The following is an 18,844-nucleotide window of genomic DNA, read 5'->3' as shown; positions in this document are numbered from 1 at the left end:
TTTTCTAATTTCTACAAAGGTACTCGAAGGAAGTTTAGTTTTCCTATACTTTCATATCACTTCTGACATGAAATGTGTGAAGGCTTTTCCCACATCAACCAATTCTGCAGCTCTCTGGACACCAACCAGGGGTCCTACGATTCTACTCTGACGCTGACTACCAGGAATTAGCACAGGCCCCACAAGTGAAGGGTTCAGTCCCACATACCTGTTCCACTTCAGCCACCAAGTTCCAGGTTGTCACCTGTACTTCTGATCAAAAAGCTATACATAGGGGGTTCCTACAACCCATCCTCAGGTTCAGTAATTTGCTAGAACAGCTCAGGAAACATTTACTTACTACTACTGATTTATTACAAAAGATATTTTAAAGGATACAGTAAGTCCCCTACATACGAATGAGTTCAAGAGCATGTTCATAAGTTCAATTTGTTCATTAAGTCCAACAAAGTTAGCCTAGGTACGCAGCTAACACAGTCAGCTATACAGTACTATACTGTAATAGGTTTGTAATACTTTTCATACAAATAAAGTAAAGTGAAGTCGCTCAGTCGTGTCCGACTCTTTGCGACCCCATGGACTGTAGCCTACTAGGCTCCTCAGTCCATGGAATTTTCCAGGCAAGAGTACTGGAGTGGGTTGCCATTTCCTTCTCCAGGAGATCTCCCAAACCCAGGGATTGAACCCGGGTCTCCCACACTGCAGGCAGACGCTTTACCATCTGAGCCACCAGGGAAGCCCTTTCACACAAATAATACATAACAAATACAGAAACAAAACATTTTTAATCTTCCCTAAAATTGGCCTGCAGTCCTGGAGACGTGGGTTCGATCCCTGGGTCGGGAAGATCCCCTGGAGAAGGGAATGACAACCCACTCCAGTATTCTTCCCTGGAGAATCCCAAGGACAGGGAGGAGCCAGGTGGGCTACAGTCCATGGTGTCCCAAAGAGTCAGACACAAGTGAGCAACTAGCACTTGAAAAGTATAGTAGTACAGTGCTGGCGTACAAGGGCTGGCATTGGGTGAACATCCTGGTCTTGAAGTAAAGATACTGTACTACTCTACCAAATGGTAAAGTACACAAAAGCACAACCACTTGTAGAGGATGCATGCATGTGACAATGTACACCAGACACGTGAACTAACTCATGTGACTGGACATGCAAAGGCATGTCCACATCTTTGGAAGTTCACAACTTGAAGGTTCATATGTAGGGGACTCACTGTCCAAGTGAACAGCGAGGAAGAGACACATAGGGCAAGGCCCTGACGGGTCCCAAGCACAGGTGCTCCCGTCCCCTTGGAGTTTGGGATATGCTTCGTTACACAAGCACGATTGATTAAGTCACTGGCAAATGGTGATTAATGCAACTTCTAACCCTTCTCCCCTCCTCTAAGGTAGTGGGAGGGGCAGGGGCTGAAAGGTCCAACGTTCTGATCACCTGATTGGTTCTCCTGGTAACCAGTGCCCCTTTTTAGGGGCTTTCCAAAATAATTGTATTAACATAATCTCAGGTGTTGTTGAAAGGGGCTTGTTAATGAATAACAAAAGACAATCCTTTCATGCTTATGCGCCAGAAGTTACAGGCATGTCTCTCATTTTATTGTGCTTCACTTTATTGGCTTCACAGATAATGTGATTTTACAGATTGAAAGTTCAAGCAAGTCTATCAGCACCATTTTTTTGAACAACATTTGCTCATTTCATGTCTCTGTGTCACATTTTGATAATTCTCGAAACATTCCAAGCTTTTTCATTATTATTGTATTTGTTTTGGTGATATGTGATCAGTTCAGTTCAGTCATGTCCAACTCTTTGCGACCCCATGGACTGCATGCAGCTCGCCAGTCTTCCCTGTCCATCACCAACTCCTGGAGCTTGCTCATACTCATGTACATCGAGTCAGTGATGCCATCCAACTATTTCATCCTCTGTCGTCCCTTCTCCTCCTGCCTTCAATCCTTCCCAGCATCAGGGTCTTTTCCAATGAGTCATTTCTTTGCATCAGGTAGCCATAGTATTGGGGCTTCATCTTTAGTATCAGTCCTTCCAATGAATATTCAGGACTGATTTCCTTTAGGATGGACTGGTTGGATCTCCTTGCAGTCCAAGGGACTCTCAAGAGTCTTCTCTAACACCACAGTTCAAAAGCATCAATCCTTTGGCACTCAGCTTTCTTTATAGTCCAACTCTCACATCCATATATGACTACTGGAAAAACCATAGCTTTGACTAAACAGACCTTTGTTGGCAAAGCAGTGTCTCTGCTTTTCAATATGCTGTCTAGTTTGGTCATAGCTTTTCTTCCAAGGAGCAAGTATCTGTTAATTTCATGGCTGCAGTCACCATCTGTAGTGATTCTGGAACCCAAAAAAATAAAGTCAGCCACCATCTCCACTGTTTCCTCATCTATTTGCCATGAAGTGATGGGACTGGATCCCATGATCTTAGTTTTCTGAATGTTGAGTTTTAAGCCAAATTTTTCACTCTCCTCTTTCACTTTCATCAAGAAACTCTTTAGTTCTTCTCTTTCTGCCATCAGGGTGGTGTCATCTGTGTATCTGAGGTTACTGATATTGATACTAAAGTATGATCAGTGAGTGATATTTGATGTTACCACTGTAATTGTTTTGGGGTATCATGAACCATACCCATATGAGATGGTGAATTTAATCAATAAATGTGTGTGCTCTGACTGCTCCACCAACCAGCCGTTCCCTCTGTTCCTTTCCTCAAGCCTCTCCTCCACCCCCATTCCCTGACACACAACAACATTGAAATCAGGCCAGTTGATAACCCTGCAGGGGCCTCTAAGTGTTCAAGTAAAAGGAAATGTCTCACGTGTCTCACAACAGCCAACAACAACTCATGTTTCCCAATTTATATCAAAAGCTAGAAATGGTTAATGAGGAAGCCACGTGGAAAGCTGAGAGCGGCCAAAAAGCTTGGCCTCTTGCACCAAACGGTTAGCTAAGTTGTGACTGCAAAGGAAAAGTTCTTGAAGGAAATTTAAAGTGCTACTCCAGTGAACGCATGAATGGTAAGAAAACAAAATGGGCTTATTGCTGATATGGAGAAGGTTTAAGTGGTCTGGATGGAAGATCAAACCAACCACAAAATTCCCATAAGCCAAAGCCTAATCCAGAGCAAGGTCTTAACTTTCTTCAGTTCTATGAAGACTCAGAGAGGTGAAGAAGCTGGAAAAGAAGAATTTGAAGTGAGCAAATGTTGGTTCATAAGGTTTAAGGCATGAAAGTGAAGCAGCAAGTTATCCAGAAGCTCTAGCTAAGATAATTAATGAAGGTGGATACTCTAAACAACAGATCTTCAATGTTGATGAACAGCCTTACGTTGAAAGAAGATGCCATCTTGGACTTTCAGAGCTGGAGACGTCAATACCTGGCCTCAAATCTTCAGAGGACAGGCTGACATCATGTTAGGGGCTAATGCAGCTGGTGACTTGAAGTTGAAGCCCGTGCTTATTTACCATTCCAAAAATCCTAGGGCCCTTAAGATTTATGCTAAATCTATTCCACCTGTGTTCTGTATGTAGAACAACAAAGCCTGGATGAGAGCTTATCTGTTAGCAACGTGTTTTACTGAGTATTTTAAGCCCACTGTTGAGACCTACTGCTCAGAAAAAAAAAGATCCGTTTCAAAATATTATTGCTCGTTGACAATCAACTACCCAGCCAAGAGCTCTAATGGAGATGGACAAGATTAGGGTTGTTTTCATGCCTTCTAACACAACATTGTGCAGCCCACATATCAAGGAGTCATTTTGACTTTCAATTCTTATTTTTTAACAAATACACTTCTTAAGACGATAGCTGCCACACTTGGTGATTCCTTGGATGGATCTGGGTAAAGTCGATTGAGAACCTTCTGAAAAGTATTCAGCATCCTAGATGCCATTAAGAACATTTGTGGGGAATTCTCTGGTTGTCCAGTGGCTAGGACTCAGCACTTTTATTGCTGCGGCCCAGGTTCAATCCCTGGTAGGGGACCTAAGATTCCACATGCCTTGTGATATGGCAAAAAAAGAAAAAAAGAGATTATAATTTGTTGAAGGCTCAGATGATAGTTAACAGTTTTTTTTGCAATATAGCATTTTCAAATTCAGGTATGCACACTGCTTTTTTAGACATAATGCTACTGCACACTTTAATAGACTACACAAGTAAACATAATTTTCATATGCCCTGGGAAACAAAATATTCATGTGACATGCTTTATTTCCAGTATTCACACTGTTGGGGTGGTCTACAACAAACCCACACTATCTCTGAGGTATGTTTGTGCAAGGGTTTTAGGAGCTCTGTGTCAGAGGCTATGTTCAAGACCAAACATATATTTCTTATTTTGTCACAATATTACAGGTACTGAGGGGGTAGTCATGGCCTGACTGTGCCATCCCGTTAGGAAGAAACACTATATTGTCCCAATCCTTGGAGAAAGGTGAAAACTGACATAGCCATGGTCATATGCTTGAAGTTTCCCAAAAGCTAGCAAATGATGCAACAGGGAATAAAGCTGGCTTTGATTTAAACCAGTTAATCATTAATTGTGGCAACAGCAATCTGTCAAAGATGAAAACTGCTTCACTTTGATCCAGCTCTGTAGATGACGGTTTAGCATCAAAAAAGTGAGCAGGACTTCCCTGGTGATCCAGTGGTTAAGAATCCTCCTGCCAATGCAGGGGACATGGGTTGGATCCCAGTCCAGGAAGATCCCACGTCACAGGGCAACTCAGCCCGAGCACTGCAACTACCAAAGCCTGCACTCTGAAGCCCAGCTCTGCAGCCAGACGAGCCACCCACAAGGAGCCCACTCTCTGCAACTAGAGAAACGCCTCTGCGGCAACGAAGACCCAGCACAGCCAAAAAGACATAGCTAAATAAAATTATTCTTTTATAATTATTTTAAAAGAGGGGGCAGATCATCAAGCACGTTCTATTTCTCTTTTCTTCTATGAAATTATACCTGAAATTGTATCAATGGATGAATCTTAGGATCTCCCCTCCAGCTCCACACTCTCTGTCTCATTCATTTGCTTCATCTGGAACCCATATAAATTCCATTCTAAGCCATTCTGTCTTGTTCAACATAATCTCCCTTTTCTTCTGTTTTCTATTTTTGTTTGTTGGCCGTTGGGATCTTAGTTCCCTGACCAGGTATTGAAAGTGCTGAACCACTGGACTGCCAGGGAATTCCTAAAATAATCTCCTTTTTATTTTTTTTTCCCCTTGCTTTCTACTTTAAAATGTTCCCTTGCCTTACTTTTTCCCCTTTAGGAGATGGAGTTGATTGAAAAAGCCAAGAGCAGGAAAAGGGCCAAGACAGATAAGTCCAAAGCACCCAAGAGGGAGAAAGAAGGAAAATTCCATGAGGAAGCAGAGGCTGCTGTTGGTAAGGGTCCATCTGGGAGAAGACACCTAATGGGAGCCGGAAGGTGTTACGGAGAATCAGCATGGATCCTATGGGACAAACTGTCTGTGCCGAGTCTCCTTGACGACCACAGCTAAGAGGGTGTTGCGGCCTTACTTCCTGTCAGTATCTTGGGAGACAGGGATAGAGGAAACTGGGGGAGCCTGGAGGCCTGTAATTAACAAGAAAGGAAATTACAATAATAATACCAACACCTACTAAATGAACTCGCATTGTATTAGTGATAGCTTATGGTGAACGGTGTCGGATTCTTGATCTCCAAAGAAGACTTAGCTTCGGGACCAGACACCAGGCTTGATCACTCAAAGGAACAAAGAAAGCTTCTGACATAGACATCAGAAGGGGGATGGAGAGTGCCCCACTCGCTAGTCTTAGGAAGGGAATTATATACTTTTTAAATTAGTTATTACAGTAAATCAAACCAATATCTCATGGTTGTAAAGATCTTCCTAGACCCACTCCCATAATATACATTTTAAGATAACAGGATTAGTCAGAAGGTTTTCAGGAAGGAGAAACATGTCCTCAAGCAGGATACATTATTGTTATATAGTCCTTACTAACGAATGTAGAAAAAAAGTTTGTCCTTTCCTCCTCCTTGAAAATTCCAGGACCCTGTCTCCTCCTTGAGAGCCCCAGACCCCTTTCTCCTCCTCAGGGACCCCAGACTTCTTATTAACCTGCCTAGGAATTGACTCTCTCATTAGGAGCTCTGCATTTATGATGTCATGAAATCCCCACACATCCTTAATCACCATTATTCTATCATGTGGAGAGGCTGGCTGATTTGAGCAACATCGAACAGTAAAAAGTGGTGGACCCAGGGTCTGAACCTGCCATTTGATTCCAAATTCATGCCTTTCAAACCCTACCTCTATGAATAATAAATAAGTCATAAGCTGAGAATTGGGCCATGAGAGCTTTTGGGAAGGAGAAGTTTGCAGCATGCTCTGAATGGTTACCAGAGAAGGCAATGGCACCCCACTCCAGCACTCTTGCCTGGAAAATCCCATGGACGGAGGAGCCTGGTGGGCCGCAGTCCATGGGGTCGCTAAGAGTCGGACACGATTGAGTGACTTCACTTTCACTTTTCACTTTCATGCATTGGAGAAGGAAATGGCAACCCACTCCAGTGTTCTTGCCTGGAGAATCCCAAGGATGGGGGAGCCTGGTGGGCTGCCGTCTATGGGGTCGCACAGAGTCAGACACGACTGAACCGACTTAGCAGCAGCAGCAGCTGAATGGTTACTCCAGCTACCATTTTTCCTCTTGGTTCGTTGTGTTGCACCTCACTAGGAATTCAGGTGTCTATGCTTCTGAGGACCTTCTTTCTTTTTAAATTAATTTTTATTGAAGTGTAGTTGATTTACAATGTTGTGTTCTGAGGCCTTTCTTTAACCTGAAACCTACACTCATTCTTTCCTGGCCACATGAAGACCCTCAAAACAAATCAAAGGCCATAGCAACAGGGACACTGGATAGCCAGACTCCTGGGACAGATTTTTGTTTTAACTGAAGTGTAGTTGACTTACAATGTTGTGCCAATCTCTGCTCTACAGCAAAGTGACCCATTTATACAATATAGACATTTTTAATATTCTTTTCCATTATGGTTTATCACAGGATATTGAATATAGTCCCCTGTGCTATACAGTAGGGCTCTGTTGCTTATCCAGATCTATTTTTGAAGTCTGCTTTTTAAAGTCTTGCTGAGTTTACATTGCTATCGCCTGTAACTTGGGTAGCATTGGCAGGACTGGAAAAAGAAATACTTGTGGCCCCAGCGGTGAATTGAGAAAGAAGCCCTAGAGTATGGAAGACTCAAACTGTGCCAGGTTACAAAGTTGCAGCCTCAAGCTAAACTCTTGAGGCATGATTTTCCAGCTGTGTCTATAGGTCTTCTTCCCTCCAGAGAGTCTTGTCCCCACCATAGGTCAGGGTGAATCAGAAGTCTTTTTAGTAGCAAGACTGCTGATCACAGTTGAGGCAGGTTCTCAAAGGGTGGTCTATGGGCTGTGCTGTGCTAAGTGGCTGTAGTCGTATCTGACTCTTTGTGACCCTATGGACTGTAGCTGGACAGACACCACTGTCCATGGGATTTGGGTTGCCATGCCCTCCTCCAAGGGATCTTCCTGACCCAGGGATTCAACCCACGTCTCTTCTGTCTCCTGCATTGGCAGGCAGGTTCTTTACCACTAGCACCACCTGGGTCTATGGACTACCCTTCTCAAAATCTTTGGAGTGATAGCTAAAATGCAGATTCCTACAAAATCAGACTCTAAGGGCGGGGCTCAGGTATCTGCACACAGATGATTCCATTGCACATGGGAGTTTTAAAGTCACTGAAAAGGATACAGAGATCATGTTTATTAGCTATGCCTCTATCCCCAATTGTTCTCTCCTAGGAAAGTCAAAGGAATCAAAAGCTGAAAAGAAATCACAGCTAATTCCCAAAGGAAAAAAAACAGGAGCCAAAAGGAAAAGGACACGGAAGGAAGGGAATCTGGAAACAGCTGTGGAGCTGAGTGGGCCTGATGTCATTAACTCTGAGGAAACCAAAGACCGCTCAGGTGGAGGTTTCTTCCGCTCAGGCTCTGGGGTAGAGGACTCTTGGCTCTCTTCCAAAGTTGAGGCTCCTGAGAGCCAAGTTTCTATAGATGGAAGGTCATCACCCACCCAGACTGCAACTGTCCCTGGAAACATGGAACCTGAAGAAGAGAGAAGCCACGAGGACCCTTCCAAGGTAGGCTTCAATATTCTCACCCTGGCCAAAGGGATCTCTGTCTTCACTCGTACAACTGCAGAGGTGGGGAAAACTGCCCTGGATTATATTAAACTGCCTAATGATTTTATTTATTCTACTTTGTTTTTTCCTGACCCTTTAAGATGCCAGATCTGATAAAAGACACTAGGGTGGCAAAGTCCCTCTGAAATGAGGCATTCTGTGAGGCTCCCAAACTGCCAGGGCATGTAGCCACCCCTCATGAGCAGAAAGGCGGCACAGCACTCGTCTGTGAGAAGTACAGGCCTCACAGTTAAAAGGAAAGGTGAATTCAGGCCTCAGAGCCAAGCACATATTCTTGACTTAGCCAGGAGTTTATGCAAGGCTTGCCTCCCCAACACTGTAGAAATTCCTCCATTCCTAATCTGCTTTACTGCGGCACAAAGCTGGGCCACAGGCAACTTACACACACACATCTATCTGCCTTTTCTTTGAACACTGCAAACGTACCCACAGCTAAACCACTATGGTTAACCTCACAGAAGTTACAGGCAAATAGGAACAATTCTGCTGATTTTCATTTAATCTCTACAGCCACACTCATGACCCAGGTATGATGCACCCCGTTTCATACACCTACAAGCTAAGATTAAAAGGGTTAGATGTTTGCTGCCAGAAGTTGGGCAACCATCAAGTGGCAGAGTCAAGACTTAGATCTTTTGACTCCAGAAGAGCTCCAGAGCTCTTGTACTATTTTTAATTATTATGCATTTATTTTATAGCCCCTGGTCTTCCAAAAAGGATTTCAGGAAGCTTTTTCCTTTCTGGTTCTCAGTCTTCCCAGCTGCCAAGGCTACAGCATTCTACTCTCTATAGCAGATGAAAATTTTAAGCTGTGGGCAGAACTTCTCTGAGCCTGCTCTAGACTCAGAATTTCTAGATTTATTGTCAGTATACAGTACTGCACTGCCTCTGCAAAGGCTAAATAAGATAAGGAAGTACCCACCCCCATACTGGATACACAGAGCTCCCATGGGACAGGGGCCATCCAGTGTTCCCCTCAGAGGCATGCTTCTGACTGAGGAGGAGGCATCAGGAAGAACAAGAAATCTAAGATACTCTTCACAGAAACTGAGAGAACGTTTCATTGGAAAAGTAGATTTGCATAGGATTAAATAGGAGTCTGACAAATCTACACCTAAGACTGCTCCTAGAGGAGCCTTTAGCTAGAACCTGTGGTTATGAGCCCTGGCTTCACATTAGCATCACTGAAGATGTTTTTTAAAACCACCAAGAAAATATATTTTTAAGTAAGTGGTTGGGGTGGAGAAGTTTCCTGGCAGTCCAATGGTTAGGACTCTGTGCTTCTACTGCCAGCCATGCTCAATCCCTGGTCAGGGAACTAAGATCCCACAAGCCTTGCTAAGTAGCCAAAAAAAATTTTTTTAATTAAATTTTTAAAACCTGCCAAGGCCTCCCACCTAAGTATTCTTATTTAATTGGTCCAGGTGGGGCTTTGGCCTCAAGTAATCTTTAAAAGCTCCTTGGATGATTATTAGACACATGTAGCAGACATGGTCGGAGAAGGCAATGGCAACCGACTCCAGTACTCTTGCCTGGAACATCCCATGGACGGAGGAGCCTGGTAGGCTGCAGCCCATGGGGTCGCTGGGAGTTGGACACAACTGAAGCGAGTTAGCAGCAGCAGCAGCAGACATGGTAGCTCAGCTGGTAAAGAATCTCCTGGGTCAGGAAGATCCCCTGGAGAAGGGATAGGCTACCCACCCCAGTTTTCTTGGGCTTCCCTGGAGGCTCAGATGGAAAAAAAATCCGCCTGCAATGTGGGAGATCTGGGTTTGATCCCAGGGTTGGGAAGATCCCTTGGAGGAGGAGGGCATGGCAACCCACTCCATTATTCTTGCCTGGAGAATTCCATGGCCAGAGGAGCCTGGCAGGCTGCAGTCCATGGGGTCGCAAAGAGTCTGACGACTAAGCGACTAAGCACAGCACAGCAGGCATTATGTTGGCACTTTCACTGTTTGAGTTAATTCTGGTAATAGCCAGCCAAGAGGAAGACAGTTCAGAGAAATTAAGTTGTTACCCTTGAATTCTGAAGCAAGTAAGAGAGAGACTTGGATCCAGGTCAGTCAGAGCCCAGAGCCCGGGCCAGTGGTAGCAGAGTTTGTACGACTGTGGTCAGAGTGTGGAAACCACCTTATCTCTGATTAGAGGCCATGTGGTGGGGGTGGAGGAGGGCGCGCTGCCAAGACGAGGTCACCCGCGATCACTGCTCACTGACAACACTCTGGCTCCTCAGGCCTTCCTCGTCAAGAGGGAACAAGAGAAGGCTTCCCGGGACAGGCTGCGAGCAGAGCGGGCTGAGATGAGACGGCTGGAGGTGGAGAGGAAGAGAAGGGAGCAGGAGGAGCAGAGGCGGCTCCAGCAGGAGCAGCTGGAGAGGGCAGAGAGGATGAAGGAGGAACTGGGGCTGGAGCAGCAACGCCGCGCAGAGGAGATCCGGTGGGTGCAGAGGGCGTGGCCACGGCTCTGATGGGAAGCAGAAGACCAGAGGGGCTGACCTCCTCTGGGGGGACATTGGCTCTGAGGCTCATCCTTGTTGTCGTTCGGTCGTTTAGTCATGTCCAACTCTGCGACCCCATGGACTGCAGCCCCGCCAGGCTTCCCTTCACCACCTCCCAGAGCTTGCTCAAACTCATGTCCACTGAGCCGGTGATGCCATCCAACCATCTCGTCCTCTGAGGGTCCCTTCTCCTTCTGCCTTCAATCTTTCCCAGCATCAGGGTCTTTTCCAATGAGTCCACTCTTTGCATCACATGGCCAAAGTATTGGAGCTTCAGCTTTAGCATCAGTCTTTCCAATGATATTCAGGGTTGATTTCCTTTAGGATTGACTAGTTTGATCTCCTTGCTGTTCAAGGGACTCTTTAAAAGAATCTTCTCCAGAGGCTCATGCCCTAAAGGAAAACAACATGTCTCATTTTATCCTCGGTTATCCCAGGGACAGTCTGGACCAAAGATAAGATAAGGTGTCTTAAACCGTTAGGGTTACTCCAGACAGATGTTTGTGGATCTTCCCGGGAAGGCTTTGAGATCCGTTCCAGCAAACATTTGTTATGCCTCTTGCCACACTGTCTGCATTGCGCAAGGCCCTTCCATAAGCTTCTGGGCTCATTTAATCTTCCCAACAACCCAGTGAAACAGGAACTTCAAAATCCATTTGATAAGAAAGGAAAATGAGGATCTGGGAACTGAAGGCCGGGACCCAGAGCAGACAGCTGTCGAAACTTTCAGGCTTCTAGTTTGTCCTGTTGTGTTCTGGCTTTTGCTGTTCAGTCAAGCTTCCCTTGGAAAAGGAGTCTCTCCATGAGATGCTGTCTGTGAACTACAGCCTGCAAAGCCTTCACCAGAGGCACAGCTTGTCCCGTAAGGACGCTGCAGTGTTTCTGCCATCTCCCTTACCTGTTTATGGGTTTTCTCAGCTTGAGGAAACAGAGACGTGAGGAAGAACGACAGCGGCAGGAGGAGGAGGAGAGAAGGCAGTGGCTCCAGTTGCAAATGGCCCAGGAGAGAGCTCGGCAGCAACAGGAGGAGTTCCGGAGGAAATGTCACGAGCTGCAGAGAAAGAAGCAGCAGGAGGAAGCTGAGAGGGCTGGTGAGAGGTGCTCCGCTCTCTGCAACTCCCTCTATCTGGGACAGAAATATTTTTATCCCCCTGTGGGTGTTCATTTGATTCTCCCCAGAGTTATTCCTATCCTAGGTCTCAGTGTGAAGCACTCTAAATGGGTAAGCTGATTTTTTTTTCAAAGTGATTAGTAGGTGTGACTCTAGTGAGCTGAGATAGAAGATCAAAATAAGAAAGACTTGTTTGTAGCAATGACTCTTGTGGTCCCAGTGATCTCCTGGAGTGGGACCCAGCCCCTTGCATTGCCCTTCCAGCACTGCTCAGAAGCTGCCTAAATTAGAGACACAGCTCTTGCTCCTTGCCTGTTTCCCTAGAAGATGGAAACAAACACCTGGATGGCTGCTGGGCAGCCTTTCAGGTGATGTCTGGATTTTCTGTAGCCTCATATTTGAGGAATAGGAAAGTGCTTCAGCAGATGATGCCGCTGTAGAGTGGTCAGACCAGCTGAGTAAGCACCAAGGTTCTCCAGACCCTGCCCTGACACCTGTCTCCAACCCATCTGCATACCAGATTCTGGAAGATTCTTCCCCAAAGTTTTGTGTTCATTGCACAGTGCACTGCACACAGTAGGTACCTGATAAAGGACTCAAGTTAGTAAATGAACGCAGGGTAATACCCACAGAAGATCTGGCAACCAACTGTCAGGTAAGCCATAGAACATCTCATTGGGAATCCCTGGGAATCAGACTTGAGAGTCAGATCAGAGAGTTGTTTTCTTGAATAATGAGACCCCTGCTGAGCCTACCTGTTCTTCTGTTCTGCAGAGGCAGAAAAGCAAAGGCTGAAGGAGCTGGAAATGCAGTTAGCAGAAGAGCAAAAGCACCTGATGGAAATGGCTGAAGAAGAACGGCTGGAGTACCAGCGGCGGAAACAGGAAGCAGAAGAGAAGACTCGGCGGGAAGCAGAGGACAGACGGCAGAAGGAAAAGGAAGCGGCAAGGTTGGCTCAGGAGGAAGCCATGAAACAAGCCCAGGATCAAGCCAGGTATTTGACATTTGAACAACAGTTGCAAGAGTGGGACTGTTCAAGGACTTGACTGCCTGCTTCTAGTACTAGCTTTGAGCTGCTTTTGGACATGTGACGTTTTCCCACTTCCCATAGCATGGTTTGGAAGAACTGAAAAATAGATTCTCCTGCTGCAAAGGTGATAGAATTTTTTGATGGCTTAAAGAACTGGCATTGAAGCTAGACGGGGTTTAGAGATTATCTAGCTCAGCCCTTTGCTTCACAGATGAGAAAAGCAAGTCCGAGAGAGAAGGACCCTGATCAGGGCTATCAGTGAACTAGGAGCAGTACCAAGACTAGACCAAAGACTCCACCCCCACCTCTGATTCTGAACCACTGCCTTTCTCAGTATGTATTTACTGGGTACCTGTTATGTGCCAAACATTGTTCTGCACACTGGGAACTCAAGATTAAGACAGACAGACGTCTCTTCTCCCATGGCATTTACATTCTAGGGATGGGGGTGGGGAGACAGACTCTAAACAAAGGTTAAGTTGGCAATAAATGTTATTCAAAAAATTTTTAAAGGGATGTGATAGGATTGCGGGAGGTTTAGTTTAGACAGGTTGGCCAGGGCAAAACCCTAGCAGAGGCAATATGTGAGGGTGGGACCTAAATGACAATTAGTTAGTCACATAAACATCTGGAAGAAAAATATCCCAGGAGGTAAACACCAAGTGCAAAAGTTCAAAGAAAAGAATGAGGCTGGCATGGCAAAAGAAAGAAAAGTTAGCATGGCTGGAACGAAGTGAACAAGGCACAAAGAATACTTGTAGATGAGGTCAGAGAGGTAGGCCTTTTTAGTAGAAATAGCTCAGAATCAGCCATTACAATAATGATTATTATGTCTTTCTGATAATAGAATCTCTCTAGTAATGTGCTATCAATCGACTCCTTAAAAACCAGGTCCTCCATAGTGGCTGTTATCATAAATTTTCCCTCCTTAGTGAAAGCAACAAAGTCATCCTTGTTTAGAATCATCACAACTGAAGCGTAAAGAAGTCCGACAAAGAAAACCATGTGATTCCGATCTTAACTGTAAACAATTTACCCCCTTGAAATTTATTTTCTACAACTTAAGCTGAATCTAAGCTAATAAATACTCTTCAGGGGACAAGGAAAAAAAGAAGGAAACCAGAATAACTATTTCAGGGGTTTCCACCTTACCTTGAGTTGTTCTCCTGGATGTTCCCCAGCTGTTATGGGAATTACAAAATAGATTAAGGGAAGTCTTGATTCAGTTTCAAAATTATGTGTTCCACGTATCACAACAGTAGGACTGGGTTCGTAAGTATTGAAACCAAAAGCAAAGCTGAGTTGCAATTTTCCTCAAAGAAAACTGGCTAGAAATACAAGGGGGAAGTTGAGCTATTGTGCAACGCTAATCCAAGTTGCTTTGAAGAAAACATCTTCATCTCCACCGAGAATAAGTAATTAAAGGGCTATGTGAAGGGTGTGAAAGAGCCTCATTCCAGCAAGCGTTAGAACTTAATGCCAGCTGGCTTGATTTCATCTTCACTTCTGTGACATTGGCCCAGGTATACTTTAACTTCTCTGGCCTGTTTCTTCATCCCTAAGACAAGAGAGTCCCTTCATGAATACAAATTTAAGAACTGTTACACCCTTCAACATTTCTAGTAGGAAGATCATGATCCTTGAAACCTCATTTGTAAAGTTACTGAATGAAGACAGTATGACCTTCCACTAAAATGCAAGTCAGTAGCCCCAAGTCTAACAATGATTACTGAAATTCTTAGTGAAAATTATTCAACTAGCTTATAAAGACAATTTTCTAGGATGGTTTATCAGTGCTGTGATCATGGGTGTGAATTTTTTCTTAGGCAAAAAGATGCTTTGAAGAAACATCTTCATTTCCACCAAGAACTCCATAAGGAAGCCAGTGGCCTACAGTGGACACACAACATTTCCAGACCATGGGTCTACTCTTACTTCCACTTCCTACAAATACCAAGATCTTAAAGAAGAAAACTTAAAAAGCTGAAAGATGGTGATGGAAAAAGAGAACCTTCCTTCTATAATGAAGTTCCATACTGAGCTCAATCAGTTCCATTTCATCTGGTTCACCTCACTGTACAGCTAACTTCACTCTAGGACTTCCATCCACACCACTGTCCAGTCAGTAGCCACATGTAGCTATATAAACATAAAACATTCCGTTCTCCAGGCACACTAGTCACATTGCAAGTAATCAATAACTGAATGTGGCCACTGGCTACGATACTGGACAGCAGATACAGAACATTTTCATCACAGAAAGTTATATTGGACAACACTGTATTCTTGAGCCCTGAAAATTAACCAGCCTTGAGGTTTTGCTCCTAACTGTGCCTTGAAAAACCAGCCACTCACATGATTTCCCCATTTTAAAAATCACACTGACTCTATCAAGAGTCTTGATTAGATAATTTATCTTTAACATCTCTTTAATAAGTATCTACTACAGATCGATCATTAAAGGGGATGAAGAATCTTTAAGATACATAATAAGATACATAAAAAGATATTAAAGCAAGCAGTATCTGAAGCAAAATTTTCCCACAAATTTCCTTTGGCCCTACTCTATACGCCAGTCTGCATTTAAAAGCTTAATACTTGCAGATGATTCCCTGGAAATCTCACATCAATGCTTATACAGTGCTTTCTACAGGAGCTGCCACTTCCACAAACCGGAAGTCAAGCTCTGTGTTTGTACTGCTGTGTTACTGGACTTGCTTATATTTGATATTCAACTCCTTGCTTTATGTAACACAGAAATAAAATGGCCAAAATACTGGCTATCGTAGTGAATATGTCATAGTCTTTCTCAAACTTGTTGACCCTACTCGCACTCGCACATTTATTCATTATTCAATTGATTCAATAATACTTAGATGAGAAACAAGCATCTCAAATAATTCAACCAAAAGAAAGAACACTCAAGGAAAACATCCTTGCAGGGGAAATGACCATTCCTGATTTTATTTTCTCTCTTCTTTTACAAATTTCAGAAGTTGCAGTCAAGCACCAGGTAGAGTAGCTACACTAAAATGTTATTCGAGGTGCCTTCCACATCTGATATTCTATTAAAGTGTTGCTGCTAAAGGCCTATTTTATCAGCACTACTAACCAGATAAGCGCATTTTTCAGGTAACCATAGCAGAATCCACAGCATTTAGAAGAATCCAATAAACTAAAATCAAGTATCTCCCATAGCTAAGCTCCACCACCTAAGCTCCACCACCTAAATGCCAAGTCTTCAGAGATGCAAACAAAGCTAAGATACCAAACTACATACACACGCATTCTGGATAGCTCAAAGAGCCGATCAGCTTTCTCAGGCCTGACAGAAACATGCAACTCAATGAGGACTTTCTGGAAATGGGCCTTACTTCTATTTACTATTTAATACAATGGTCTAAGAGTTCTAATTTACCTAGACTATATATGTATAATACAAATAATTTTTCAGGTATGGTCAAAATAATAATTTATAAGACAAGCCAATTATTTTTCAACAGGAAATTTGAGAAGGTATTCAAACTATAACAGTTTCCATTAGAGATAGGTTTTATTTGCTCTTCTAAAGTAGCTTAGATGACATTCTATTTGGAATAATACGAAACTGGATTACATATGTGCATATATATTCTGAATTCTATGATTCATTAAGGAGTTAAAAGAAAAAGTTAAGCCCTCTAATTAAGGAACTAATATAGTATTTTAATTTTACAGTTGAAAAGACAATATAAAGAAATAAAATATAAACAACCTTAACTACAGAAAACATTTTGAAAATTGTTAAGGGAAAAACTGAAATTATCAATATCAATTAAGAATTTTTGGCGTGCCCATTTATTTAACATATTGGGTAACTGTATCATATATATGCACCATACAGGAATATCAAGTTTTTTAAAAAAACAACAGTGAGTATTTAAGAAGGTATTGTGACCTTAATTAAATCCTTAATTCTGAAGGCACTTCAGTAACTTTCAGTGCTTCAAAGTCATGATCATCACCGCACAATCTGGAAAAAAATCTGTACCATGTATGAACAATAATTGCCAGTATGATGCAAAAAAACCTTATATTTTAAGCATTTTCTTTTTTCTTTCTGTACAATTAAAAATAAAATAAACATGGGTACAGTTTTTACAAATATTTTGTTTATTTTAATGAAGCTGGTACAGACACTGTCCATTTAAAACCCATATCCCAGGCCAAAAAGTACAAATAAAGTCAAAAAGAGCAGTGTTCTGTTGTATACACTTCTGCATGAATAACTTTAACTGCTAATGAAAATTAGATCTTTTCTGGGATCTTCTGACAAGATTTTTCTTTCATCTTAAAATGCTTTCTCTTCAGTGAAGCCATCTTTGGAGTTAGTCATTATTCTCTGTCATTTTGACTCCAACTGGATATTCCTCTTCTTTTGGTCCAGACCCTCAGATTTTAAAAGTAGCTTCAAGTTAAGGAAAGGTCATTTTTCCACAGTTCTGTTTTCCGAAAAACTTCCATCTCCCACTGAAAGTCATAGTCCAGGAGTGAAGCAATCACATGCTAGAACTTCAGGGCCAATTGGAAAGTCATTAAGAACACTTGCATTAGTTGATCTTATTTATCACAAGCCTGCAAATGCACAGTCCTGGAAAAGGCGGGCTCTCTATGCACACATGTAATTTTTAAAAAGGAGAGAGTGATATGAAGGGGGCTGAGGTTTGATCACCAAAAATCAGCACAATGAAAAGAAACAATAATGAATAATGGGCACTAGAATTCAAATTACCAGGTGTTTTAAAGAGATGGGGTGCCAGTTTTCAATTATGTTTTGAACACCACATTACAAAAGAACTATTTTAAAAAATAAAAAAGGATTAAGGGGAAAGAAAAAAATAAAAAGAATATCTAAACCGTTGAATGACCCCCTGTTTGTTCCTGATAAACTTCAATCACATCTTCTTCCTCCATTCCCAGCTGTAAGAGGAAAGAAAAGTGTTAGTAGTAGAATAAAAAGTACTATTTTTTTAACTGGCTGCAATTATGTGGCAACTGTGCAAAAAAGACACAAAAATAATCCATAGTTATCCTGTTCTGAAACTAACAATCTTGTTTCCTTTAATCCAAAGAACAGAGAGGTATATTCTTTTCTTCTAATACTATGTGGATATGAAATCATTCATGTTACTTTGCTGAGCCAACTTCACTTCCCAGTTTATTCACCATGTAAATTTTAAGTGTTTCTGAAAAGTACCTTAAAGGAGTTTTAAATCTAATGAAACATGTATAGAATAGTTTAAGTAATAGTTTGATGCCATATTTTCTAAAAATCATTTTACTTCCAGATGTAATTACTCGATAGAATCTCTTTCTTCTCTTTCAAAAAACCTGACTTCACTTGAAATATATGTGGGTTTTGGCTAGAAAAATACTGTCTAAGGGTTCATTTCTATTATTTTCTTTGATAATGACCACTCTCAATGAAGAGTTACTATACATCTACTTTTGACACTTCAATTCTATAGGCTTGATTTTTCAGGCCAATTCTCAATCCTTATAGAAAAGGGGGGAAAAAAAGACCCTTTAAAATGCCTTTTACAGAACATTAAGCAAAATATATGCAATTTTTTTTATATGCATGAAGTATTCTGGAATGTTTTCTTAAAGACATTATTAATAATGGTTGCCTCTGAGAAATGGGAATGCAGAGATATCTAGAGTGTATTTCCCATTGTATATACTTTGGTAGTTTGGTTTTTTAATACTTTCATTTTTAACTACAAGTATTCTTTATTTAAAAAATAAGTGTACAGAAGGGGGCTGGTGTTGCATAGAAACCCATAGACTCCTCAATGAGGCTTGTAAAGAACTGCAAATCTGTTGATTCTGGTGTGCAGCCAGGGTTAAAGAACACTGAAACAGGCAGACTGAAAACAAAACTCAGCATTGTTTCCAACAAACTACAGTG

General features: G+C 42.4%; 2 protein-coding genes across 9 annotated transcripts in view; one reads left to right on the top strand and one right to left on the bottom strand.

Annotated features, from left to right (window-relative positions):
- KIAA2012 (KIAA2012 ortholog) overlaps positions 1 to 17,753 on the top strand; it is a 135,060-nt gene extending 117,307 nt beyond the window's left edge. For 5 of the 6 annotated variants that reach the window (XM_040228786.1, XM_040228785.1, XM_040228782.1 and 2 more), the window contains 6 exons: positions 5,297 to 5,411; positions 7,856 to 8,193; positions 10,490 to 10,692; positions 11,672 to 11,844; positions 12,639 to 12,858; positions 14,721 to 17,753. In XM_040228786.1, coding sequence (XP_040084720.1) covers positions 5,297 to 5,411; positions 7,856 to 8,193; positions 10,490 to 10,692; positions 11,672 to 11,844; positions 12,639 to 12,858; positions 14,721 to 14,859 — 1,188 coding nt within the window. In that variant the 3' untranslated portion in view covers positions 14,860 to 17,753. Of the gene's footprint in view, positions 1 to 5,296; positions 5,412 to 7,855; positions 8,194 to 10,489; positions 10,693 to 11,671; positions 11,852 to 12,638; positions 12,859 to 14,720 lie in introns of those variants that run through there. The other variant, XM_040228784.1, reaches the window with a different exon arrangement.
- SUMO1 (small ubiquitin like modifier 1) overlaps positions 16,714 to 18,844 on the bottom strand; it is a 28,093-nt gene continuing 25,962 nt past the window's right edge. For all 3 annotated transcript variants that reach the window (XR_005719025.1, XM_040228788.1, XM_040228787.1), the window contains one exon: positions 16,714 to 17,853. Coding sequence is in view for 2 of the 3 variants with exons in the window: in XM_040228788.1 (XP_040084722.1) it covers positions 17,785 to 17,853 (69 nt within the window). In the remaining variant the exon portion in view is untranslated. The remainder of the gene's footprint in view (positions 17,854 to 18,844) is intronic.

This window comes from Oryx dammah, unplaced genomic scaffold, assembly GCF_014754425.2.
Source record: "Oryx dammah isolate SB20612 unplaced genomic scaffold, SCBI_Odam_1.1 HiC_scaffold_27, whole genome shotgun sequence".
NCBI lineage: Eukaryota > Metazoa > Chordata > Mammalia > Artiodactyla > Bovidae > Oryx > Oryx dammah.
This window is presented reverse-complemented; position numbering and strand designations above follow the sequence as displayed.